At 56.0% G+C, this 19,652-nt stretch overlaps 1 protein-coding gene across 1 annotated transcript in view; it reads left to right on the top strand.

Moving 5' to 3' along the window:
• Positions 1–19,652, top strand: part of LOC115645267 (protein KRBA1-like) — a 50,244-nt gene that overhangs the window by 11,961 nt on the left and 18,631 nt on the right. Inside the window, exons 3-16 of the mRNA XM_030549640.1 lie at positions 2,338–2,457; positions 3,251–3,349; positions 3,464–3,616; positions 4,099–4,254; positions 4,677–4,835; positions 7,616–7,789; positions 8,306–8,467; positions 9,008–9,190; positions 10,079–10,240; positions 10,791–10,964; positions 11,148–11,312; positions 13,498–13,662; positions 14,591–14,758; positions 15,688–15,867. Of these exons, the coding sequence (XP_030405500.1) occupies positions 2,338–2,457; positions 3,251–3,349; positions 3,464–3,616; positions 4,099–4,254; positions 4,677–4,835; positions 7,616–7,789; positions 8,306–8,467; positions 9,008–9,190; positions 10,079–10,240; positions 10,791–10,964; positions 11,148–11,312; positions 13,498–13,662; positions 14,591–14,758; positions 15,688–15,867 (2,220 nt within the window). The remainder of the gene's footprint in view (positions 1–2,337; positions 2,458–3,250; positions 3,350–3,463; positions 3,617–4,098; positions 4,255–4,676; positions 4,836–7,615; positions 7,790–8,305; positions 8,468–9,007; positions 9,191–10,078; positions 10,241–10,790; positions 10,965–11,147; positions 11,313–13,497; positions 13,663–14,590; positions 14,759–15,687; positions 15,868–19,652) is intronic.

Genomic DNA, 19,652 nt, shown 5'->3' on the forward strand with positions numbered 1-19,652 from the left:
ACCTATGAATTATGCAGATGAGGCTCAAGGCTACACAGCAGCTCAGGGCTTGCGTCCCAGCTCGAATAGACATACGCCGCTGGCTCTGCTTGAATTAGCAGAGTGGCCATGGCAGCAGCTCCGACGAGCCACACGAGTATGTGCCCAGGCTGTCAGGCAGGTTGGCTAGCCGAAGCCACCACCCATGCCACTGCAGCCATGGCGCTATTTTTAGCATCCTAGCTCAAACACAGCTGGTGTGTGTACGTCAACCTGAGTGGGGAATTACGCCTCCCAGCTGCTGTGCAGATGTGCCCCGAGCAAGTAAGTGACTTGTCTGGGTCACACGTTAAGCCTTGTGGCTAGCCCTTGGTTCTCTAATGCATTCCTCCCCCATTTCTTTTTTGCCTGTTCCCAGGGAGGAGTGACCTCTGTTATAACATACTTTGGCCATAGCTGGGCTGGGTTTTGGTTTTGTAGTGTAGATCAGTGGCTCTCAACCTTTCCAGACTATGGTACCCCTTTCAGGAGTCTGACTTGTCTTGCGTATCTCAAATTTCACCTCACTTTAAAACCACTTGTTTACAAAATCAGACATACAAATACAAAAGAGTCACAGCACCTTATTACTGAAACATTGTTGACTTTCTCATTTTTACCATATAATTCTAAAATAAATCGATTGGAATATAAATATTGTACTTACATTTCAGTCTATAGTGTATAGAGCAGTATAAACAAGTCATTGTCTGCATGAAATTTGAGTTTGTACTGACTTTGCTGGTGCTTTTTCTTTAGCCCGTTGTAAAACCAGGCAAATCTCTGGATGAGTTGATGTACCCCAGGAAGACCTCTGTGTGCCCCCAAACTACAGGCAGCTTCCATTGGGAGTGGCTCATGGGAAGGTTGGGGACCCTCAGAAGCCGGAATGAGAGGAGAATCTGGTTCCTTCATTTCCTCTCTGATCCACATGGAGGTTCCTCCTCTGTCCTGAGCTGGGCTGGTGTTTCAAAGCAAAGCTCAGCCCAAGGCTATTGCGATACAAACCCGCAAGTTGCCCCAGGTTTGCTGAGGATACTGACGAACACTGCACCAAACCAAGCATGTACTGTGAGCCTGGAACTAGATCCCGAACCAGGTGGCTCTGGTGCACTCACGGGTTTCACGGGGAACCCTGCTGGCTCTGACTTCCATTGGGAGGTTTTAATTTCAGCTAAGGCAATTGAGCAAATACAAAGTCTCTGACTGCGGCAAAGAGCCGTCTCCCCCCCACACACCCACCCCCGCCACCCTCTGCACAGAACCATCTCCGTCTCCGGGGGGGCTGTCTCTTCCCTGGCCAGGGGGATTCTGACATTTACAACTGCAGGATGTAGACCATAGATAAGTCAGAGTGAAACTGGAAAGGATCCAGAGGCAAGCAACAAAGATGATCAAAGGGATGGAACACAAGACATATGAGCAAAGGCTGAAGGAACTGAGTGTGTTTAGTTTGGAAAAGAGGAGATTAAGGGGGAGGATGGGATGATAGTGGTCTTCAGGTACTTGAAAGGCTGCCATAAAAAAGATGGAGAGAAGCTGTTCTGTCTTGCAACAGAGGGCGGGACAAGAGGCAGTGGGTTCAAACTACAGCGTAGCAGATTTAGATTAAATTTTGGGAAAACTTCCTAACTGTAAGAACAGTAGGGAAGGAACAGACGCTGGGGGAGGGTGTGGAAGCTCCTTCACTGGAAGTTTTCAATAGGAGGCTGGAGAGCATCTGTCTTGGGTGGTTTAGACACAACAAATCCTGCATCTTGGAGGGGTTGGACTGGATGAGCCTTGCGGTCCCTTTGAACACTGTGGTTCTGTGATTCTAGGCAGGCAGCAACACACACCGAGGTTTGCACCAGCTCTTGCCCCTGCTTTGCACCGTCCTGCCTGAAGTGCAGGGTCACCCTGTTTGTCAGCTCCCACTCAGACTGGGCCTCGAACCAGGACCCAGTTGTATGTTAAGGGCCCTGTCTGGCACGCAGCTGAGCTGTAGCCAGGTTCCTAGACATGTGCGCAGACAGGGCTGGATTCTGGCCCAAGCTGAATAACTCTGCTGGCTGTGGTGGACAGAAGAGAACTTGGGAGACCAGATAGGAGTCGCTCTGAGCTCCATGGATGGCTGGTGAGGTGCAAAGAAGCTTTGGCTCCATCCTGCTCAGCAGCTTCATCTTTTCTTTGCCCCCAGGACAGCTCCGTCCCCAGCTGGGGTGGCTTTGAGCTCCTGGGTGGCTGCTCGGACTGGCTGCTGGTCGTCCAGCCTCTGGCTGCCTGGGGTAGTTCGCCAGAGTGAGACTCCTTGTTCTGGGTCTTGTTTTCCCTGACCAGGTCAGCCAGTTCCCACGCTGGCTCTTCTGGCCCTGGCTGTGGAGAGGGAGGCTGCTGGCAGCCAGATCCGCGGCGTCTCCGGAGAGCCAGAGCTCGCCAGCGACAGCAGCAGCTCGGAGGGTGAGTGAGCCCTTCAGTAACCAACGCTAAGCCACTGCCCCCGATGCCAGCCTGGCAGTGGGTAGACTGCAGACGCCTCTGGCTGGCTGGTGTGTAAGGGATCTGCTGCACACCCGTCGCTGGGCTGGCTGAGACCTGACAGCGGGCCCAGCCCCCAGAAGGTATAAGCTAGATCCAGAGTGTCTGTCTTCTCCCCTCCCGCACCTTCCTAGGGCCCCTTTCCGCTGTCCGCAGAGGGAACCCCATTGGGTCCAATAGAACTCCTAGGTTATTAGGAACTGACTCTGCCCCCTCCTCCTACTCTAGCCCCACACACCTCTGGTGGTGCCTAGGGGCTGGTGATGCAGCCCCAGGGTTCAGGGGAGAATTCCCCCAGTGCAGGCACCCTGGCCCCTTGCAAGCCCCAGCATAGATGGCAGATTGGGGGAGGGAGGAGCTGATGGTGTTAGGGGGAGTCTGATCCGTGCCACAGCCCAGAACAGCTGCTCTGACTTGCACTGGGAGCTGTCAGCCCAGGATCTGCAAGCACAGCCCCTCCTCCGGGGGATACCACACAGAACGGGACCCCCCGTGGTCAGCTTTCTCCTACCACCACTGAGTAAAGATGGTCTCCTGGTGCGAATTCCACACTGGCAGCCAACAGACCTCCCAGCGGTGAAGTGATGGGAGGCCTCTGGTTCTGCAGCCTGAGGCATTTCATAAGGGTAATAGGAACCATGTGGACGGAGACCCCCCCCCATAATAAAATGGTGTCCATGGTGACATCCACTATTCCATGCACCCGCGTCTTTAGGTGAAGAACTGGCCTTTCCAGAGGATGACCCAGATGTGGGCGGATTCTGGGACTCGAGGCAAACAGAAGAGGACGGGTGCCCCACAGGGGATGAGGAAGGTAAGAGATTCCCTGCCCAAGGTGGAAAAAAAGGAAAGAAAGAACTGCTCTTTCCTCAAGTCAGGTGCTGATCGCACTGGGCTTCTGGTAAGTTTCTCTCCATGTCTCAAGCAGGAGCGCATCAGGGCAGCCTGCACCTTAGCGCACTGATGAAGCTGGTGAAGGAAATCCCGGAATTTCTCTTGGGGAATTTAAAGGCCCCTGTGGAGCCAGCTGAGGCTGCCGATAGTGAAGCTGAGATGGGCTCTGAGAGGGCGTATGCTGATGGTAAGCAGGGTACCATACACAGCCGCAGGGAGAAAGTCATGGATCTATTTTTTTATGAACCCTGAGCTTGGCTTTAAGGTGCAGTTTGAAAGCAGAGAACTTAGTGGCTTTGTGGATACCTACCTGAGATCCTTTTGTGCACCAGGGATGGCAGAGGGAAAAGCAGGAAATTGCAGGGGGAAACTGGACTAAAGGATGGTAAATCTGGCCTCTCTGGCAGAGCAGAGGAGGGGTCAGTGGGTCAGTAACGTAGAGAAGTTGATAGATACAGATCTCCTGAGGCCAAGGCGAGAGCCTTTTGCCCACAAGACCATCCATCCTCACCATTAGTGGTTCACGGATGCCCATCCAGTGACAGTGGAGAGGTTTCTCTTTAACACTAGGTCTAAATATCCACTGTCAAAGATCCAGGTTTTATAGGGTTAAAATGAACCCACTCCTCAGCAACAGGCCCTGAGCTGATACTGGCTTTGTCTGTCTAGTTAAACCAGAAGTAACTCCAGAGACTCCATCTCCCCTTGACCTGGAGAAGTGTTTAGTGGAAGTATCTGTCAATAGACCCAATCATCCTGACACACCAAGCAGCTGCTTGTCCACCAGCAGCACAGAAAGGGCTCCGCTTAGGAGACTGTACGCAGGTGAGTCACAGAGGAGTCAGACTATGCTAGGTACCAAAACTGCCTTGGCAGGCCAACACGTCCCAGAATAGTGCTGTAGGAGTGTGGCACACAGCCGTCCCGTGTGTGTGAGGTGCATCGGGGTAGGAGGGTCTTAGAATGATACGGATTTGGGCTGGACACAATCTGTTGAGTCCCATTTGGCTCATCCTGGGGCGCCAGATCTGAATGCCTCGTTCCACAGGCAGTTTTGTATAGATGACCTGCTCCGGGACGTGCTGGATCTGTATGTGCAGCCCAGTCTTGCTGGAAGGAGCGTGAAGAGAGAAAAGAGAAGTGTTGGGGGTTAGTGTAAGTTCCTGTAGATTTTACGGGGCTCGGAGACTGGCTGCCATGGCTACGCATCTCCCGCTGATCTATTTCTTTTCTTACTATTAACACAAAAGTGGCTCCAGAGAACAGCCCCCTCCAAGGTCTGCTGAACTGCCTGAAGGAAATTCCCGTCCACAGACCCCGTCACCCCAACATGCAGAGCCCCGGCGCACAAGGAGACGTGGAACACAAGGGAGTTGTGGGGGAGGTGAAGAGCTTATGTGCTGCAGGTGAGTTAAAATGTGTTCATACCTCAATGCATGAAGAGACAGTATCTCGCTAGGCAGAGCGGAGAGATCAACCACTCTGTTTCTTCCTGCAAGTGGTATAATCAGAGAATGAGCTGGGGCTGGCTGACTGACACTGGTTTTACACTGATGTAATTTCCGTGGAGCGACTCCTGATTTACACAGAATAAGTTAATAGCATCAGGCCCCCAGGGTGCAAAACTACACAGCCTGAATTTGGGGCCCAGTTAAGCCCAGATTATTTGGGTGCCAGCAGGATAGGAGCCATTCGTTATTCGAGAGTCTGGGTCGATCCAACAGCGATGTCATTGCATTGGTCAGTATTCTTGCCTGAATCTGGGAGCCTCCCCTTTGGTACATGCATGTACCAAAATCCATATTGCCATGTTAATCTCCATATGGCCATGCTCTGTCCTTCCTACGCTGCGTCTCCTTCCGCGCACTGGTCACTGGAGAGAGGTGTCTCAGAGAGGGGAGAGGCGCTGAGGCCATGTGATTTCTGGGACTGTGGATTTCCCTTGGTATCAGGCATTCTAAAATCAAAATGAACCTAGTTTCTGGTTGAACGCTTGGCAGTTGAAAGAGGCGTGTGTCCTGTCTACGGTCTAGCCGCAGATCCAGTCAGCTGGGTTGACCGTGTTCAGGAGAGAAGGAACTGAACCATTCGGCTGCAGGACTTGGACTGAAATTGAGTTTGTTTCTATAGTTAAAACAGAAGTCATGACAGAGAGTTCCCCCATCCAGGGGCTGATGGACCTCGCTGTAAAGAGGCCCAGTTATCAAAGCACCCCAACCAGCAGCTCGTCTACCAGCAGCGCACAAGGGGATGTGGAAGACAGGAGGCTGGAGCTGGGGCTTTGGAGATGTTCTCATGAAAGTACAGTTCAGTAAGGCAGAGGATAGGGCCTGATGCGTCTCCCGGTAGAGTCCATGAAAAGGCCTGTTGACCTCCGTGTCAATGGATTGGCCCCTCCTCCTCAGAAGGAGGATGTGGTTTGCAAATGTATAGGATTCGTGTGGGGTGGAGTTTTGGCAGCAGAGTGATGTGCCATTAGCCAAACACTCTGGGTCTCGGTGATGGATTTGACCTAAAACCTCAGTGTGTTCTCAGGACCTGGTCACTCCATTGCTGGGGCTTGTGAGCTGACAGAAGGGTCTGAAATTCTCAGAGATTTGGAGAGAATGTGGAGGGACGTCTGGGGATCAGAGGACAGGACTGCATAACCCCATATGAACACAACTGATTCATACACCAAATCAAATAGGTCCAGAGAAGCCCTTATTTCCTCCCCGATCAGGACCAAGTCAGCCAGTGCACACTGGCACACGAGAGGTAACACGGTCACCAGTCAGGCTGTCTGGGAAGAATCTCCGTAAAGGCCCCTAGAAATATAAACTCTTGGATTTTCAGGGTTAAATTCCATAAACCACTGATCAGCCCAGAGTCCTGTTTCCTACAACCCTTGAGGTACCCTACTAACCCCTTCCACCCGTATGTTATCTACAAGTGTTCACAGGCTCCAGATTGCTGGCTCTGAGCCGCCACCTCTGCCCTGCTGCTCTGGCTGATCAGGGCTTCGCTGATGATCCACTGGTTGTTCCCAGTATTGACCCTCTGCGTTCTAGATCAGCGGCCCTCAACCGGGGGTCCGCAGCCCTCTGGGGGTCCATGAGCCATTTCAGGGGGCCGCATGGCCCACTGCTGAAACCCGAGCCCTGGCGCTGAAGCTGGGAGCAACGTGGGGCTGAAGCCGGAGCCCCCACATCACATGAAGCCAGGAGCAGCGCAGGGCTGAACCTGCCTCCCCCAAGCTGGAAGTGGCGTGGGGCTGAAGGGAGGAGCCTGAGCGCCCCCTACCCCTACCCACTGAATCTGGGAGCCCCCCCCCTTTCTGTACACAGCCCCTAGTCCCCCTTTCTGCACCCTGAGCTCTCCCCTCCATTGCACACAGCCCCTAGCTACCTCTTCCCTGCACCCTGAGCGGTTTTCAAACTTTTAAACTGAGTCCCCCCTTGGAGTTATATTTTTTGGTTGCATCCCCCCACAGCCCAGATAGGCTGGGTGGCCTCCTGTGTGAGTCAGGGGGTGGAAGTGGCATTGCCTTCCTGGACCCCGCAAACCATGCCAGCCTTTCCCCCAACCCCCCCCCAAAAAAATAGAAGTAAAACTATGCCTATGCCCAAGGGTCCTGCCTGGCCCGGAGCCCAGAGTCCCCCTTCCCTGGGCCCTGGAGTTTTTATAGCATGTTGAGGGGGCCTGTCCTAGATCTGTGCAGGAGGCTCTCCTGGCAATGGGGAACCCGCCCCACCCACTCTCCTGGGGGTGGCACTCAGTGCCTGGTGTTTAAAGGGCTCGTGTCATTGGCACTTTATTTTTCCTGCATCATTCAAATGAAAACCTTTCCCCGAGCTTTTCAACCCAATTTCCTGGTTAATGTACCTCCCAGTTACAAATGTGAACCTCAGTCTCATCGGAATTCAGGAACGTCTCCGAGCTACTCGGCTGTGCAGGGAAATGGAGACCTGCCCTGACTTTGTTGGTCTTCCTTTACTCACTGAACACAAATGAGCTAGTGACCAAAATACAACATCCCACCCAACTCAGAGTGTGGGACCCCACCAGAGAGAATCCCAAGCGCGTTCTGGTGCTGGGATTTGGTTAAAGACCCAGGCATTTTTGTATGATTCAGAGTCAGGTGGAATCTTCTTCGCGCAGGGCGAGGGATTGAGTTAATAGTGTGTTTATTTTAATATTCACACAGCGGGGACGGCAGAGAATAGCCCCCTCCAAGGCCTGCTAAACTGTCTGAAGGAAATAATTGTTCATAAGCCCCATCATCCCCACCCATCGCCCTGCAAGTCGGCAAAGGGCAGCACGCGAGGAGACTCAGGAAAGACGAGGCTGGAGAGCGAGGATGGGAGCTCGTCTGTAGAAGGTGAGTGTGTGTAAAATTATAGCATCCCCTTTGGAATCGGGAACAGCTCTCTGCAGCCGGTGCTTGGCTGCCCCTCGCCTGACGCTCGCTGTAAGGGAGGGGCAGTTGGCGAGAGACACAGGAGCAGGGTGACTGGCTCTCTCATAGTGTGTCTACCTGTGGTGCCTGGTGCATGTTTCCCACGTTGTCTTGCACGTATTTGCACAACCTTGGAGGGGTGCCTCTCTTAGGGAGCTGGCTCAAGAAATCTGCTATCAGCATCCGAGGAACAATAATGCTGAGCGTGTGCACCGAGAAGCAGTCGCATGAGCAGGGCTTGGCAGGCTTTGTGGGGGTGGGAAGGGTCGTTATCTCTGCTCTGGGTGAGTCTTGCTCAAGTGAATCATTGACAGAGGTGGGGATAAAAGCCAGGCTTCCCCATCGGTCTGCCAGACCCTCAGCTGGCTTTAGGAGGTTTGGGGGTGGACCCAGCCAGCCCCACAGGTGCTGACCCTGACTTTGCTGTTCCACATACAGTGAAAACAGAAGTAACTGCAGGGGATCCACAGGACCCTGGCTTGGAGAGCTGCCCTTCAGCCAGGTCTGTGAGCAAAGCCAGCCCTCCTGCCACGCCGGCCAGCCGCTCCCCCCGTAACAGGGCGGAAGGAGAGGCCGGGGGTAGGAGCCTATTTGGTGAAGGTGAGCCATCGAAGTAACACCCCATCCCCGGTACGTGCCTTGTGTGAGACGGCACCAGATGGGGCGCAGGCCATATGTCGCTCTGTGGTTCAGACAGACAGCCGTACCCCGGCCTGCCTTTCCTCCCTGGCCTTGCCACTGCTGATCAGCTCCGCCGAGATGACCAGGTGGTGGATGGCTCTGTGCTACTGGGGTCTGTCTCTCCTGTCAGCCACCATCACTTCCAGCGGCCCGCCCTCGTCCAGGCCTCTTGGTCATCATATTTATACCCGGAAAGTAGATCCAGTCCGTCCCTCGGGCCACACTGCTGATGACTGATGTAAGGAATCCCTGGCCCCACAGACAAATATGGGGTCAGCCCGTCCTCCAGGGACCTGTCTGAGGGGAAATGCTGTACCAAGGTATCAGCCTCGAAGGGGGAAGAGGCAGAGAGTCACATGGCTGCTGCCTGCGGAGGTCGGAGGAGGGGGGCAGCGAGTCTCTATCGTGCCCCATAGCAAAGGGACCCACCGAGAAACTGAAGTTCTGACTTCTTCATAGGAGCTGTTAAGAGGGAAGGAGCTGCGGAGAGCTCCCCTGCCCAGGGCCTGCTGAGCTGCTGGAGAGACGTGATCAGCCCCTGTCATCCCGCCCGGCCAGCCTGCAGCTCCCCCACCAGCAGCGCCCACTGGAGAACGGAGCAGAGGGGGCTGGAGCCAGGGCCCTGGTGCAGTCCTGGGGAAGGTGAGACGGGGGCTGGGGAGTTCCCCCAGACTGGGGAAGGAGATGTGCGCAGCAGACCCGAGGCCCTGCGGGTTTAAGAGGCAACAACCAGCCACTTACCCCCAGGCGAGTCGTTGCTGAAAACACTTGCAGAGCGTCAGGAGCTGAATGCTCCTCGAGCGGGTCTCCAGGGCTGGGGAGGAGGCTCAGGCCAGGGTAGAGATGAGATGTGCAGCGAGACAGCGGAGGAACAGCCAACGAGTCACCCGCTGCGAACGGGATGGCCTGGTTCCCTGCTGAGAACCCAGCCAGACGTTAGCAGACCAGGCGACCACCAGGGCACATGCTGGGGAGCGGTCGCCACGCTGCATTCACACTCTGGCACAGACCTAGGCGTTCCCTGTGCAAGGGGGGTTGCACTGATATAATTGCACCAGTGTCGCTGGGCGGCACTGGTGTAAAACAGGGCTTGCACCAGTGCATTTGAAATGGGGGCAAGCCACAGTGATGCACACCCCACTACGCACTGGTGCAAAGCATCTATCACACGTTAGCTCTGCCAGTGGAAATAAACCCTGTCTAGACAGTGTCCTGCTAGTGCTGTAAAGGCCTGTATTCCCAGCATGCACTCAGCACTGCCCTGTGTTACCAGAGCCGTGGCTAGTAACTCCGGCTGGCTGCTAGCCTCAGAAGCCAAATTTTCTCCCCAGCACAGGCTCATAAAGCAAAGGCCTCTCAAAGTGCATCTCAGGTCAAGACCTGCACAGCCCCCTGTGACTCTGCCCATGTGGGGATGGGGAATCTCACTGAGGGAGTCCGGGGGGCTGGCTAGTGAGTGGTACAGCGTGTTGGGGCAGACACAGCCTGTCCTGCACCTGCAGGCCATGCCCTCTCCATTGTCCGTTAAAGCAGAGGCAGCGCTGGAGGACTCACCGCTGCGCGGCCTGGAGAACTGCCTGAAGGACATCGCTGTGACCAGCCCCTGTTGCTCCCACCTGCCCGCCAGCCGCAGCGCACAGAGAGCCCTGGGGGAGAGGCCAGGGCGAGGAGCTGGGAGCCTGTCTGCCGAAGGTGAGAGCCATAGTGTGTGGTGGGGGGCACCCCCGCTGGATACACTTCGGAGACAAACTCTCTGTTGCTGGGTAGGAAGGGTCAGCTCCTCTGCTCTGAAACAGGACTGTGCTGGGGGGGAGGTTCAGGTCCCTAAAATCTCAATTATTTGGGCACCAGTGGTGTCAGACGCATTCCGTCCACACGGCGTTGCCCCAGACATTGGTCTGCCTGCTCTGCAGAGGAGGGACTGTACTAGGGAACATGCAGAAATCAGCTTGTCCTTACCAGAACCTCCCTGGTTCCCTCCCCAGCCCTTTCTGTGCTGCCCGTCCCACAGGAATGCAAGGGATGGCGAGGAGGGTCCTTGGAGTGCAGTTGATTCCTGGTCATGTCCATTTCGAGTTGAATTCACCGCTGGCCCAATACCTGGGCTCTGATCGCAGGGCATCTAGTTCTGGGAACTGGGGAATGGGCTGGTGGGTTTATCATGCGCAGAAGGGCCGGGACGCCTCTTCCAGCCACAGCCACTGGGCTGTTATTCTGGGCATCGTTCCTGTCCTTGAAACAGAAGCAGCGACAGAGGATTCCCCCCTCCGTGGCCTGCTGAGCTGTGTGACTGACATGGCTGTACCCTACCCCCAGCATCCCAGCCTGCCAACCTGCAGTGCCTTGGCCAGCGGCGCCGAGCGAGAGATGGAAATGGGGGGAGTGGAGGCCAGGCTCTGGAACTCGTCCCCTGAAGGTAGGACAGTGTACCAACCAGCGGTCCCAATTGAAGTCCATGGGACTCTGCCACGGACTATATGGGACCAGGACTGGGCCTTAGAAAGGGGTGGGATCCACTGTTCCTGTCTGCGGCTTAGGAGCAGGTCGGTCCTTTGGCCGCTGACCCTGAGCTGGAGCATGTGGCTCTGTGTTTCTCAAGCAGAGATGACGCCAAGGACCAGCCCCCTCCACGACCTGGCGAACTGCCTGCAGGAAACACCTGTCAGTACATCCTGGGCTTCCCGAGTGCTGGCCCGCAACGCAGGAGCAGATGTGTCATCGAGGAGACCTGCAACGGTCACGGTGCGCAGCGGCTGTGGAGAGGGTGAGTGCCTGTGTTCTTGGGCTATCACACTGTGGGTGTTGTCGACGGCTGCCCGGGTTGCTGGAGGGTCCCGGCTGCCCACAAGCAAGCGCCTGTCACTGAGCGGTCTCTGCCTTACCCATCTCCGACCCTAGCACGGCACTTAAACATCCTTTTCGGTCACTCTCACGTTACGATTCCATTTCTGAATGGCTTCAAAGGGGTACTGAATGATGAATGGATGTGACGAGCAGGATGTTACAGGTGCGTCTTGGCACCTCACTGGGAGATGCTATAGATGGTTATAAGCAGGCGAGGTAGAGTTCAGGGTTTTTTAAATATTTTTGACATACAATATTGATACAGATTTTTAAGCATTTTTTCCTATTTTTAGCCATTTAAATGCATCAGTTGCACAAAACTGTGAGGCGGGGAGAGGTCAGACACTAGGGGGGTCAGACAATAAATATTTAGTGACAGTAAACGGTGAGGTTCAAAAATGTAAAGCTTTATAGCCATTAAAACACGTGTCAACATCACGTGTCAGTAACTATCCTTACATTAAACCCTACATTCCCAAGCAGGATTCTTCCTGCTTTGCCCATAAATCATAGGACTGGAAGGGACCTCGAGAGGTTCTGCTAGTCCAGTCCCCTGCGCTCATGGCCAGACTATGTAGATGTACATTTTGATGGCGATTGAGGGAAATATTTTTGTTGGTTTGTGTGTGTGCAGTGAAACGCACGTTTGCTGACACAAATCTAACCCTGCCAAGCCTAGTTATAAGCCATAGTCAGAAGCAATTTGTTGGGCTCAGTAACAATTGATTAACGTGTGTCAATCATTTATTAACCCCTTTATAAGCTATTTATACAGGGAACCTTACTGTAGAGCAGTGGGTCTCAAACTTTTTTATTGGTGACCCCTTTCACATCACAAGCCTCCGAGTGCGACCCCCTCCCCCCCGAGAAATTAAACGCCCTCTTTAATATATTTAGCACCATTATAAAGCCTGAAGGCAAAGCAGGATTTGGGGTGGAGGCTGACAGCTTGCGACCCCCCCATGTAATAACCTTGTGACTCCCTGAGGGGTCCAGACTCCCAGTTTGAGAACCCTGCTGTAGGCTTTGACCTCCTTTTCTCTCCCTGGTCTTGCTGCTATCAGCATCTGTTCCTCCCATGAGGCTGTGAGGTTGGGTTTCCTCCTCATCTCTCCTGTCTTTTCCTCAGTGTCTTGCACAGCTGTCCGTGCTGTCTGGTGTCTGTGCTCAGGTCGCTCCTCCTTTCCCTTCTCCATTCCTCTGCTACAGCTCCAGAGGGGTCTGGTTCCTCCTTTCAGCCACCTGCTTCCCCCCTGTTCTGTGTGCACTCTCTGATTCGCTTGGCTATGCTAGCGTTGTTGCATTCCTTGGCTCTGGTTTCTCTCAGGCTTTGAGTCGGTTTGGGGGCCTGGAGAGGAAGGATGGATGGTGGGTAAGGCAGTGGGGTGGAACCCAGGAGAGCTGGGTTCTGGTCCTGGCACAGGCTGTCTGTGTCCTGGGTCAAGTCACTTTGGATCTCGTTTACACTGGTAAAAACAGCGAGGAGTCCTTGTGGCACCTTAGAGACTAACACATTTACTTGGGCATAAGCTTTCGTGGGCTTGAATCCACTTCATCGGATGTATGAGGTAAAAAATACAGGAGCAGGTATGAAAGGATGGGGGTGTTTTACCAAGTGTGAGGTCAGTCTAACGAGAGAAATCAATTAACGGCAGAATACCAAGGGAGGAAAAGTAACTTTGGAAGTGGTAAGGGAGTGGCCCATTACAGACGGTTGACAAGAAGGTGTGCACTGGTGTACATCATGAGTAGGTGGGCCAGGTCCTTGGCACTGCCGAGATCCCTTTGCCTCCCAGAGACTAGGTAACAAGCTTCATGTGTTCAGGATAGCAGGAGAGGGGTGAGGGAGACACTGGGGACCTTTAGATCATCTAGCCCGACCTCCTGTATAACACAGGCTGTTACCGTTACCCCTGCGCTCAGCCTGCCCTGCGCTGCCCCTACAGCCAGTCCCTGCGTTTGGAAGGGAGTACGTGTCTCTTCAAAAGCAGGAAGTGGGCCTAGTGTCTGCCCAGGCCGAGCCTGTCTATGGCCCAGTGGGTATTACAGGGCTCAGCGATATGGAGTTCTGGCTGATATTGGCTTTGGACCTTTTCTTTAAACAGACATCAGCACGGAGACCTCACCCCTCCGAGGTCTGGAGAACTGCCTGAGGGACATCCCAGTAAATAGCCCCCACATGCCAGCCAGCATCTCCTTGACCAGCGCCACGCAGAGAGACATGGGACAGAGGAGGCCAGGGGCCGGGACAAGGAGATCACTTAGAGAAGGTCAGGTGAAGTGTTTACACCAGTACCCAGTGTCACCACCATAAGGATCAGGTGGCAGGGAGGGTCAGATGGGGCCAGAACAGCACCCCATGGCAATCCTATTCCAGTGCTAGACGTATTCCTGTGCAACCTGGCTCACTTCCATCTCCATTCCGCACAGTGAGCAGAGTTCACTCCTCGGCAGTGTCCCAGCATGCGGCCTGGGGGCCACTTAACCCTGTGGGCTCCAGGGATGAATTCCGCCAGACCTGCGGCCCCTGCACTGCTGCTGACTTTCACTGTGCGTCACACAAGTGGAAATAACTGGGGAAAGAGCTGGCGCTCCCGGCATGCAGGTTCTGATCTCGCATATGTCTGGTTTGGCTTCTGCTCCGCCCTGTGCGGATGAGTGCAGAAGCAGACCTTGGTTCTGAGTGGTGCGTTGTTCTGGTACACGCTTTGCCTTATGTAGGCGTGGGGATGGCATGTAACCTGTTATAACCACAACGGGGTGTGTGGGGGGGGGTGTTTAACCCAATAAAAACAAACAACGGGGGTGGAAGCCAGGGGTGTCTACAGCAGATTCTCCCCTAAGCTTTTCCGAGAACCAGCTGGAGGTAAACCCACTTCTTCCAGCCTGCTGCTCTTCCTGCAGCAATAGACGTGAATCCAGACAGATTCGGTCTCTTCCCTGCAAAGGCTCCTATTTACCCCTGGTGTAACGGCTGACCTGAGTGGAGTTCCTCCAGGGATGAACCCAGCTTAGTACCTCAAAGTCCCTGCAAGACACCTAGAATTCATAGCCAGAGGTATTCCCAGCCTCTGCCTGGCCAGTCGCAGTAGGATAGCGCAGGTGAATTGCACTGGACGCAGGCTTATTCAGCGATGCGGGAACCCATCCCAGAGCTGCAGGCCGTGCACTGACGCGGGCTTGGTGTTGTTTAAACAGACATCAATGCTGAGAATTCACCGCTGCAAGGCCTGGAGAACTGCCTGAAGGACATTCCTGTACCGTGCCATAATCAGTCCAATACCCCCAGCAGCCGCTCCTCTCTGAACAGCTCTCCGGCTCCGCAGGGCAGACTGGAGACAGCGGGGTGGCCAGTGAAAACAGAAGGTAAATAGAGAGTTCACAGTGTCCCTGGTTCAGCTTTGCAGAACCGAGCATGGCATGGACCTGAAAGGTAACGTCTGACTGGGTCGCTTTTCGGTCTGTTTTACTAGTCCTGGAATCACAGGGGGTTGCAGGGGGGGGAGGAGCGTTAGATTTCATGGAAGCCTTTCACTTTTTAAAGCAGGATTTTCAGATGGGGAAGTAGCCCCTTGTGGACCCACTGGAATTGGAGCTCAGCCCGACTTTGGGGGGAAATGATACATTATGGGCATATCGACAGTGCTGTATGTCAGCCGCCAGTGAAAACCTAATACCCTCGAATGAGTCTGCTCCTAAGTTCCCTGTAAGCTGCGCAGCCGCCTGGTTAGCACCCCGCAGCCGCTCAAGGAAGGTTTGGACCCTCTGAGCTCTCCTTCGCTGGAATACTTTTTGCTTGTCTCCCAGACTCTAAGATCTGCTCCTCTTGCCTCTCACTGCCTTCGGTTTCGTTCTTAGGACCCCTCAGGCCCGATACTCAGCTGACGTACATCAACAGAGCCCCAGTGGTTCCTGTGGCTTTGTGCTGGGCATCTGGCCCTCGGCGCGCATGCAACACGTGGTTCCTTTCACACTTTTCTGGCGGCTTCTCCACGGATTTCCACTCCCCAAAGCCCCCAGGCCCTGAGGTACAGTGAGCAGTGGCTTGCTGGGAAGCCCATCGCTGCGGCTCCTTGCCATGGCCCCGGCTGTGCTTGGGGCTCCTTTCGGGGCTCCATTTGGTAACACACTGCACTCCCGCTGGAGGGCCGGAAAGGCTGGGGGTTTCAGCGGGCCTGGCGGGGGCTGGGAGCTGCTAGCACAGCCAGTTGGCTTCACGAGTGTCCGAGGCAGATGGAAGCAGGGCTGTAACTCCCAGCCTCCCGCTGACAGAGATGTCATGCCTCTCGTTAAAGCAGGGTCTGTCTCAGAGGTCACACCACCCCTCCAAGGCCTGGAGAACTGTCTGAAGGACATACCTATGGCCAGGCTCAGAGGCTCCAGAGAAACACCTAGTTCCTTCTGCACCAGCAAAGCCCCGGGAGAGGTGGAGCAGAGGAGACCGGTGCCGAGGCCCTGGAGAGCATGTGCGGCAGGTGAGACAAGGAGCCGAGAGGGCTACAATGGGTGGGAGCTCGGCAGGACAGTGTCCCGGCTGGGGCTGGGCAAGCAGCGCACACAGCGGGGGCGCACGGAGGAGGTGGGAGCTGCCTGTGACTCCTCGATGTGCCTCTGGGACAGAACGGGACCAAGGAGGGCGAGAAGGCAGGATTAAGATTTGACCCTTTTTGAAATTCGCCTTAACCCCACTCTTCTTAAATCTAAAAATGTTTTGGGCCACCGGGTCCTGAAATCCCCTGAATGTCCGTGACACGTCCCAGCCGACCCTGATGCTGGGGTGTTTGTATGGTTAATCCAGCAGCTAGTACGGAGAGATCGCCCCTCTACGGACTGCTGAACGGCTTGAAGGAAATGCCGGCCGGCCGGCCGCACTATGCCAGCATCCCGTCTAGCTACTCCTCCAGCAGCAGTGCCGACAAGGAGAGGGACCCGTGGGGCGCCAGGCGGGGGGCGTGGAGGTGGGGCAGTGAAGGTGAGCCGGGGGCTTCGTGGCGTCTCATGGACCGTCAGACTGTGCCGATCGCTCCGTGAGCTCTCCCCGGCCTCACACAAAGCAGCGGGAGTTACCGTGCCAGCCAGTTCTTCTTCGAGTGATTGCTCACATCCATTCCTGTTAGGTGTGCGCGCCGCGCGTGCACGTTCATCGGAAACTTTTTACCCTAGCAACTCCAGTGGGCCGGCAGGTCGCCCCCTGGAGTGGCGCCGCCATGGCGCCCAATATATATCCCTGCCGGCCCGCCCGCTCCTCAGTTCCTTCTTACCGCCGTGTCGGTCGTTGGAACTGTGGAGCGCGGCATAGCTGTCCTCCACGTCCCTAGCTCTCCTAGTTATCTATCGTTTATCTATCGTTCATCTCTAGTTCCATTATAGTTGTTAATTAGTTTGTTAAGTAGATAGTTAAGTTAAATAGTTGTTAAGTAGTTCTTCGCCGGGGGCTTAGCCCTTCCCGGCACCCGGCGCCAGGCTCATGTCTGTTTCGCCAGGCTTCAAGCAGTGTGCGGCCTGCAAGAAGCCCATGCCTACCAGCGATCCCCACGAAGCGTGCCTGAAGTGCCTCGGGGAATCGCACAGATCCGACAAGTGCCGCATCTGTAAGGCTTTTAAGCCGAGGACAAAGAAGGAGAGGGATCAAAGGCTCCGGACTCTCCTTATGGAGGCGGCACTTGACCCGATGGCTTCGCAGGCCGTGGTATCGGCACCGGCACCGGATCGCACCGGCACCGAGAAGACTCCCCGGCACCGACCCTCTCCGGCACTGGAGTCAGAGCCAAGGCCGTCGAAGTCCGATACTCCGGCCAGGCAGACCCGGCTAGAGCGCCCGGCCTCGACATCGGCCGCGGCGCCGCCAGCACCGTCGACTCCGGGCCCGGCGGGTCCGTCGAGTCCGGTGCCGCCGAGCTCCCCCATGAGATCTGGGGTTGAGATAGTGGTCCCGTCCACACCGGAGACCTTCGCCTCGGCTCGGGACCTTATTGCCCTGACTGAGCCCACTCGGCTGCCACCCCCGGTACCTCCGGTGCGGGTCGTGTCCAGAGGCAAGCCCATGATGTCGGCACCGCCCAGAGACACTCGTTCACGATCCAGGTCCCGACGTCTTGGGCGCTCCAGATCCCGACGCCACTCGCAGTCCCGGCACTGCTCCCCTCAGCGGTACCGGTCGCACTCGCGGCACCGGTCGACATCGAGACGGTCGCGGTCAGGCTCCAGTCGTCGAAACCGGCACCGCGATTCCAGGAGCAGGTCCCGACGCTACTCGCCGCACCGGTCGACCTCCCGGCACCGAGCTGGTGGCAGGTCCCGGTCTCGGTCGACCTCCCGGCACCGAGCTGGTGGCAGGTCCCGGTCGACCTCCCGGCACCGAGCTGGTGGCAGGTCCCGGCACCGAAGCGGCGCCCGGTACCGGTCAGGATCTCGGCACCGTGACAGAACTCGGTCCCGATCCCGATCCCGGCACCGTTATGACTCACGGCACCGGTCCCCAGCACCGAGACGATCCTCCGTGCCGGCCCGCGCAGATACTTACCATCCAGGGTCGGCCCCTCCGTGGCCCTCTAGACAGCTGTCCGTATCCTCCCAGACGGACAGCGGGTATGCGCTGGGCACCGACCGGCAGGCGGCGCTGTTCGGTGATCCGCCGCTGCAGGACCAAGGCCCACAACAGTGGGGATTCTGGACACCCTGGGCATACCATCAGGCCCAGGGCCCCCAGCAGCTCCCTGCTAGGCCGGCGACTGCGGAGCGTAGGGCCCCTGAAGCCTCATTGTCTCGCCCCCCTCCCTCCCCGGAAGGGGAGGAAGGGTCCAAGCAGCAGGACTCCGCTGTGGCTCCGGAGGCAGAGGCGAGGGCTGAGGAAGACCCTCAGTTAGACACTCTCGTGCCTGGGGTCTCATCATCCTCCTCCCCGGATGAGGCGGTGGCGGGTACCTCCTCCAACAGTCCCCCCCCGCTGGATCTCAGGGCGCACCAAGACCTCCTCAGGCGATTGGCTCAAAATCTGAGTCTGCAGGCAGAGGAGGTCTCGGAGATAGAGGATCCAATTGTAACCATCCTCTCTTCTGATGCTCCCACCAGGGTCGCCCTGCCCTTCATACGGACCATCCAGGCCAACGCCAATACCATCTGGCAGTCCCCGGCCTCCATCCCTCCGACAGCGAAAGGAGTCGAGAGGAAGTACATGGCCCCTTCTAGGGGATACGAATATCTCCATGTACACCCGACTCCGGGTTCACTGGTGGTGCAATCAGTGAACGATAGGGAGCGTCACGGCCAGGAGGCTCCAGCCCCCAAATCCAGAGAAGCCAGGCGGATGGACCTCCTTGGCCGTAAGGTGTATTCGGCTGGGGCGCTGCAGCTCAGGGTCTCCAACCAGCAGGCCCTGCTGAGCAGATATGCCTTTAATTCCTGGGTGGCAGTGGACAAATTTAAGGAGCTGCTGCCACAGGATGCTCGCCAAGAGTTTACGGCCATCTTGGACGAAGGCAAGAAGGTCGCACGCACGGCCTTACAAGCCTCCTTGGATGCTGCGGACTCGGCTGCCCGTACCCTCGCATCAGGAGTTACGATGCGTCGCATCTCCTGGCTGCAGGTTTCCGGCCTTCCGCCGGAGCTCCAGCATACTATACAGGACTTTCCTTTCGAAGGCCAGGGCCTGTTTTCTGACAAGACAGACCCCAGACTCAAGAGCCTAAAAGACAACCGGGTCATTATGCGGTCCCTCGGGATGCACACCCCCGTGACGCAGCGTAGACCCTTTAGGTCGCAACAACAGCAACAACGCAGGCCGTTTTCCCAGTTCCGCCAGCGGCAGGACCTTTACAGGCGCCGCGGCAGGAACGGCAGGCGCAGGCAGTCTGGGAACCAAGGGGGGCAGAACCAAGGCTCCTCAAAACCCCCGCCTGGTCCTAAGCCTTCATTTTGAAGGTGCACCCGAGGGCGCAGTAACAGTTTCCCCTATGGATCCTTCCCCCCCGTTTTCCAACCGCCTTTCGTTTTTCCTCCCGGCGTGGTCCCAAATAACATCGGACCGCTGGGTCTTAAGCATGGTGCAGACGGGATACCGCCTGCAGTTTGTTTCATTTCCTCCTTCCCGCCCTCCTTCCTCGTCCCTCTTCAGGGACCCCTCTCACGAGCAATTCCTTCGGCAGGAGGTGCAGACGCTCCTCAGCAAAGGAGCTATAGAGGCGGTTCCGGAAAACGAGAAAGGCAAGGGGTTTTATTCCCGCTACTTTCTGATCCCCAAGGCCAAAGGGGGCCTCAGGCC

This window comes from Gopherus evgoodei, chromosome 2 (assembly GCF_007399415.2).
Source record: "Gopherus evgoodei ecotype Sinaloan lineage chromosome 2, rGopEvg1_v1.p, whole genome shotgun sequence".
Classification (NCBI taxonomy): Eukaryota; Metazoa; Chordata; order Testudines; family Testudinidae; genus Gopherus; species Gopherus evgoodei.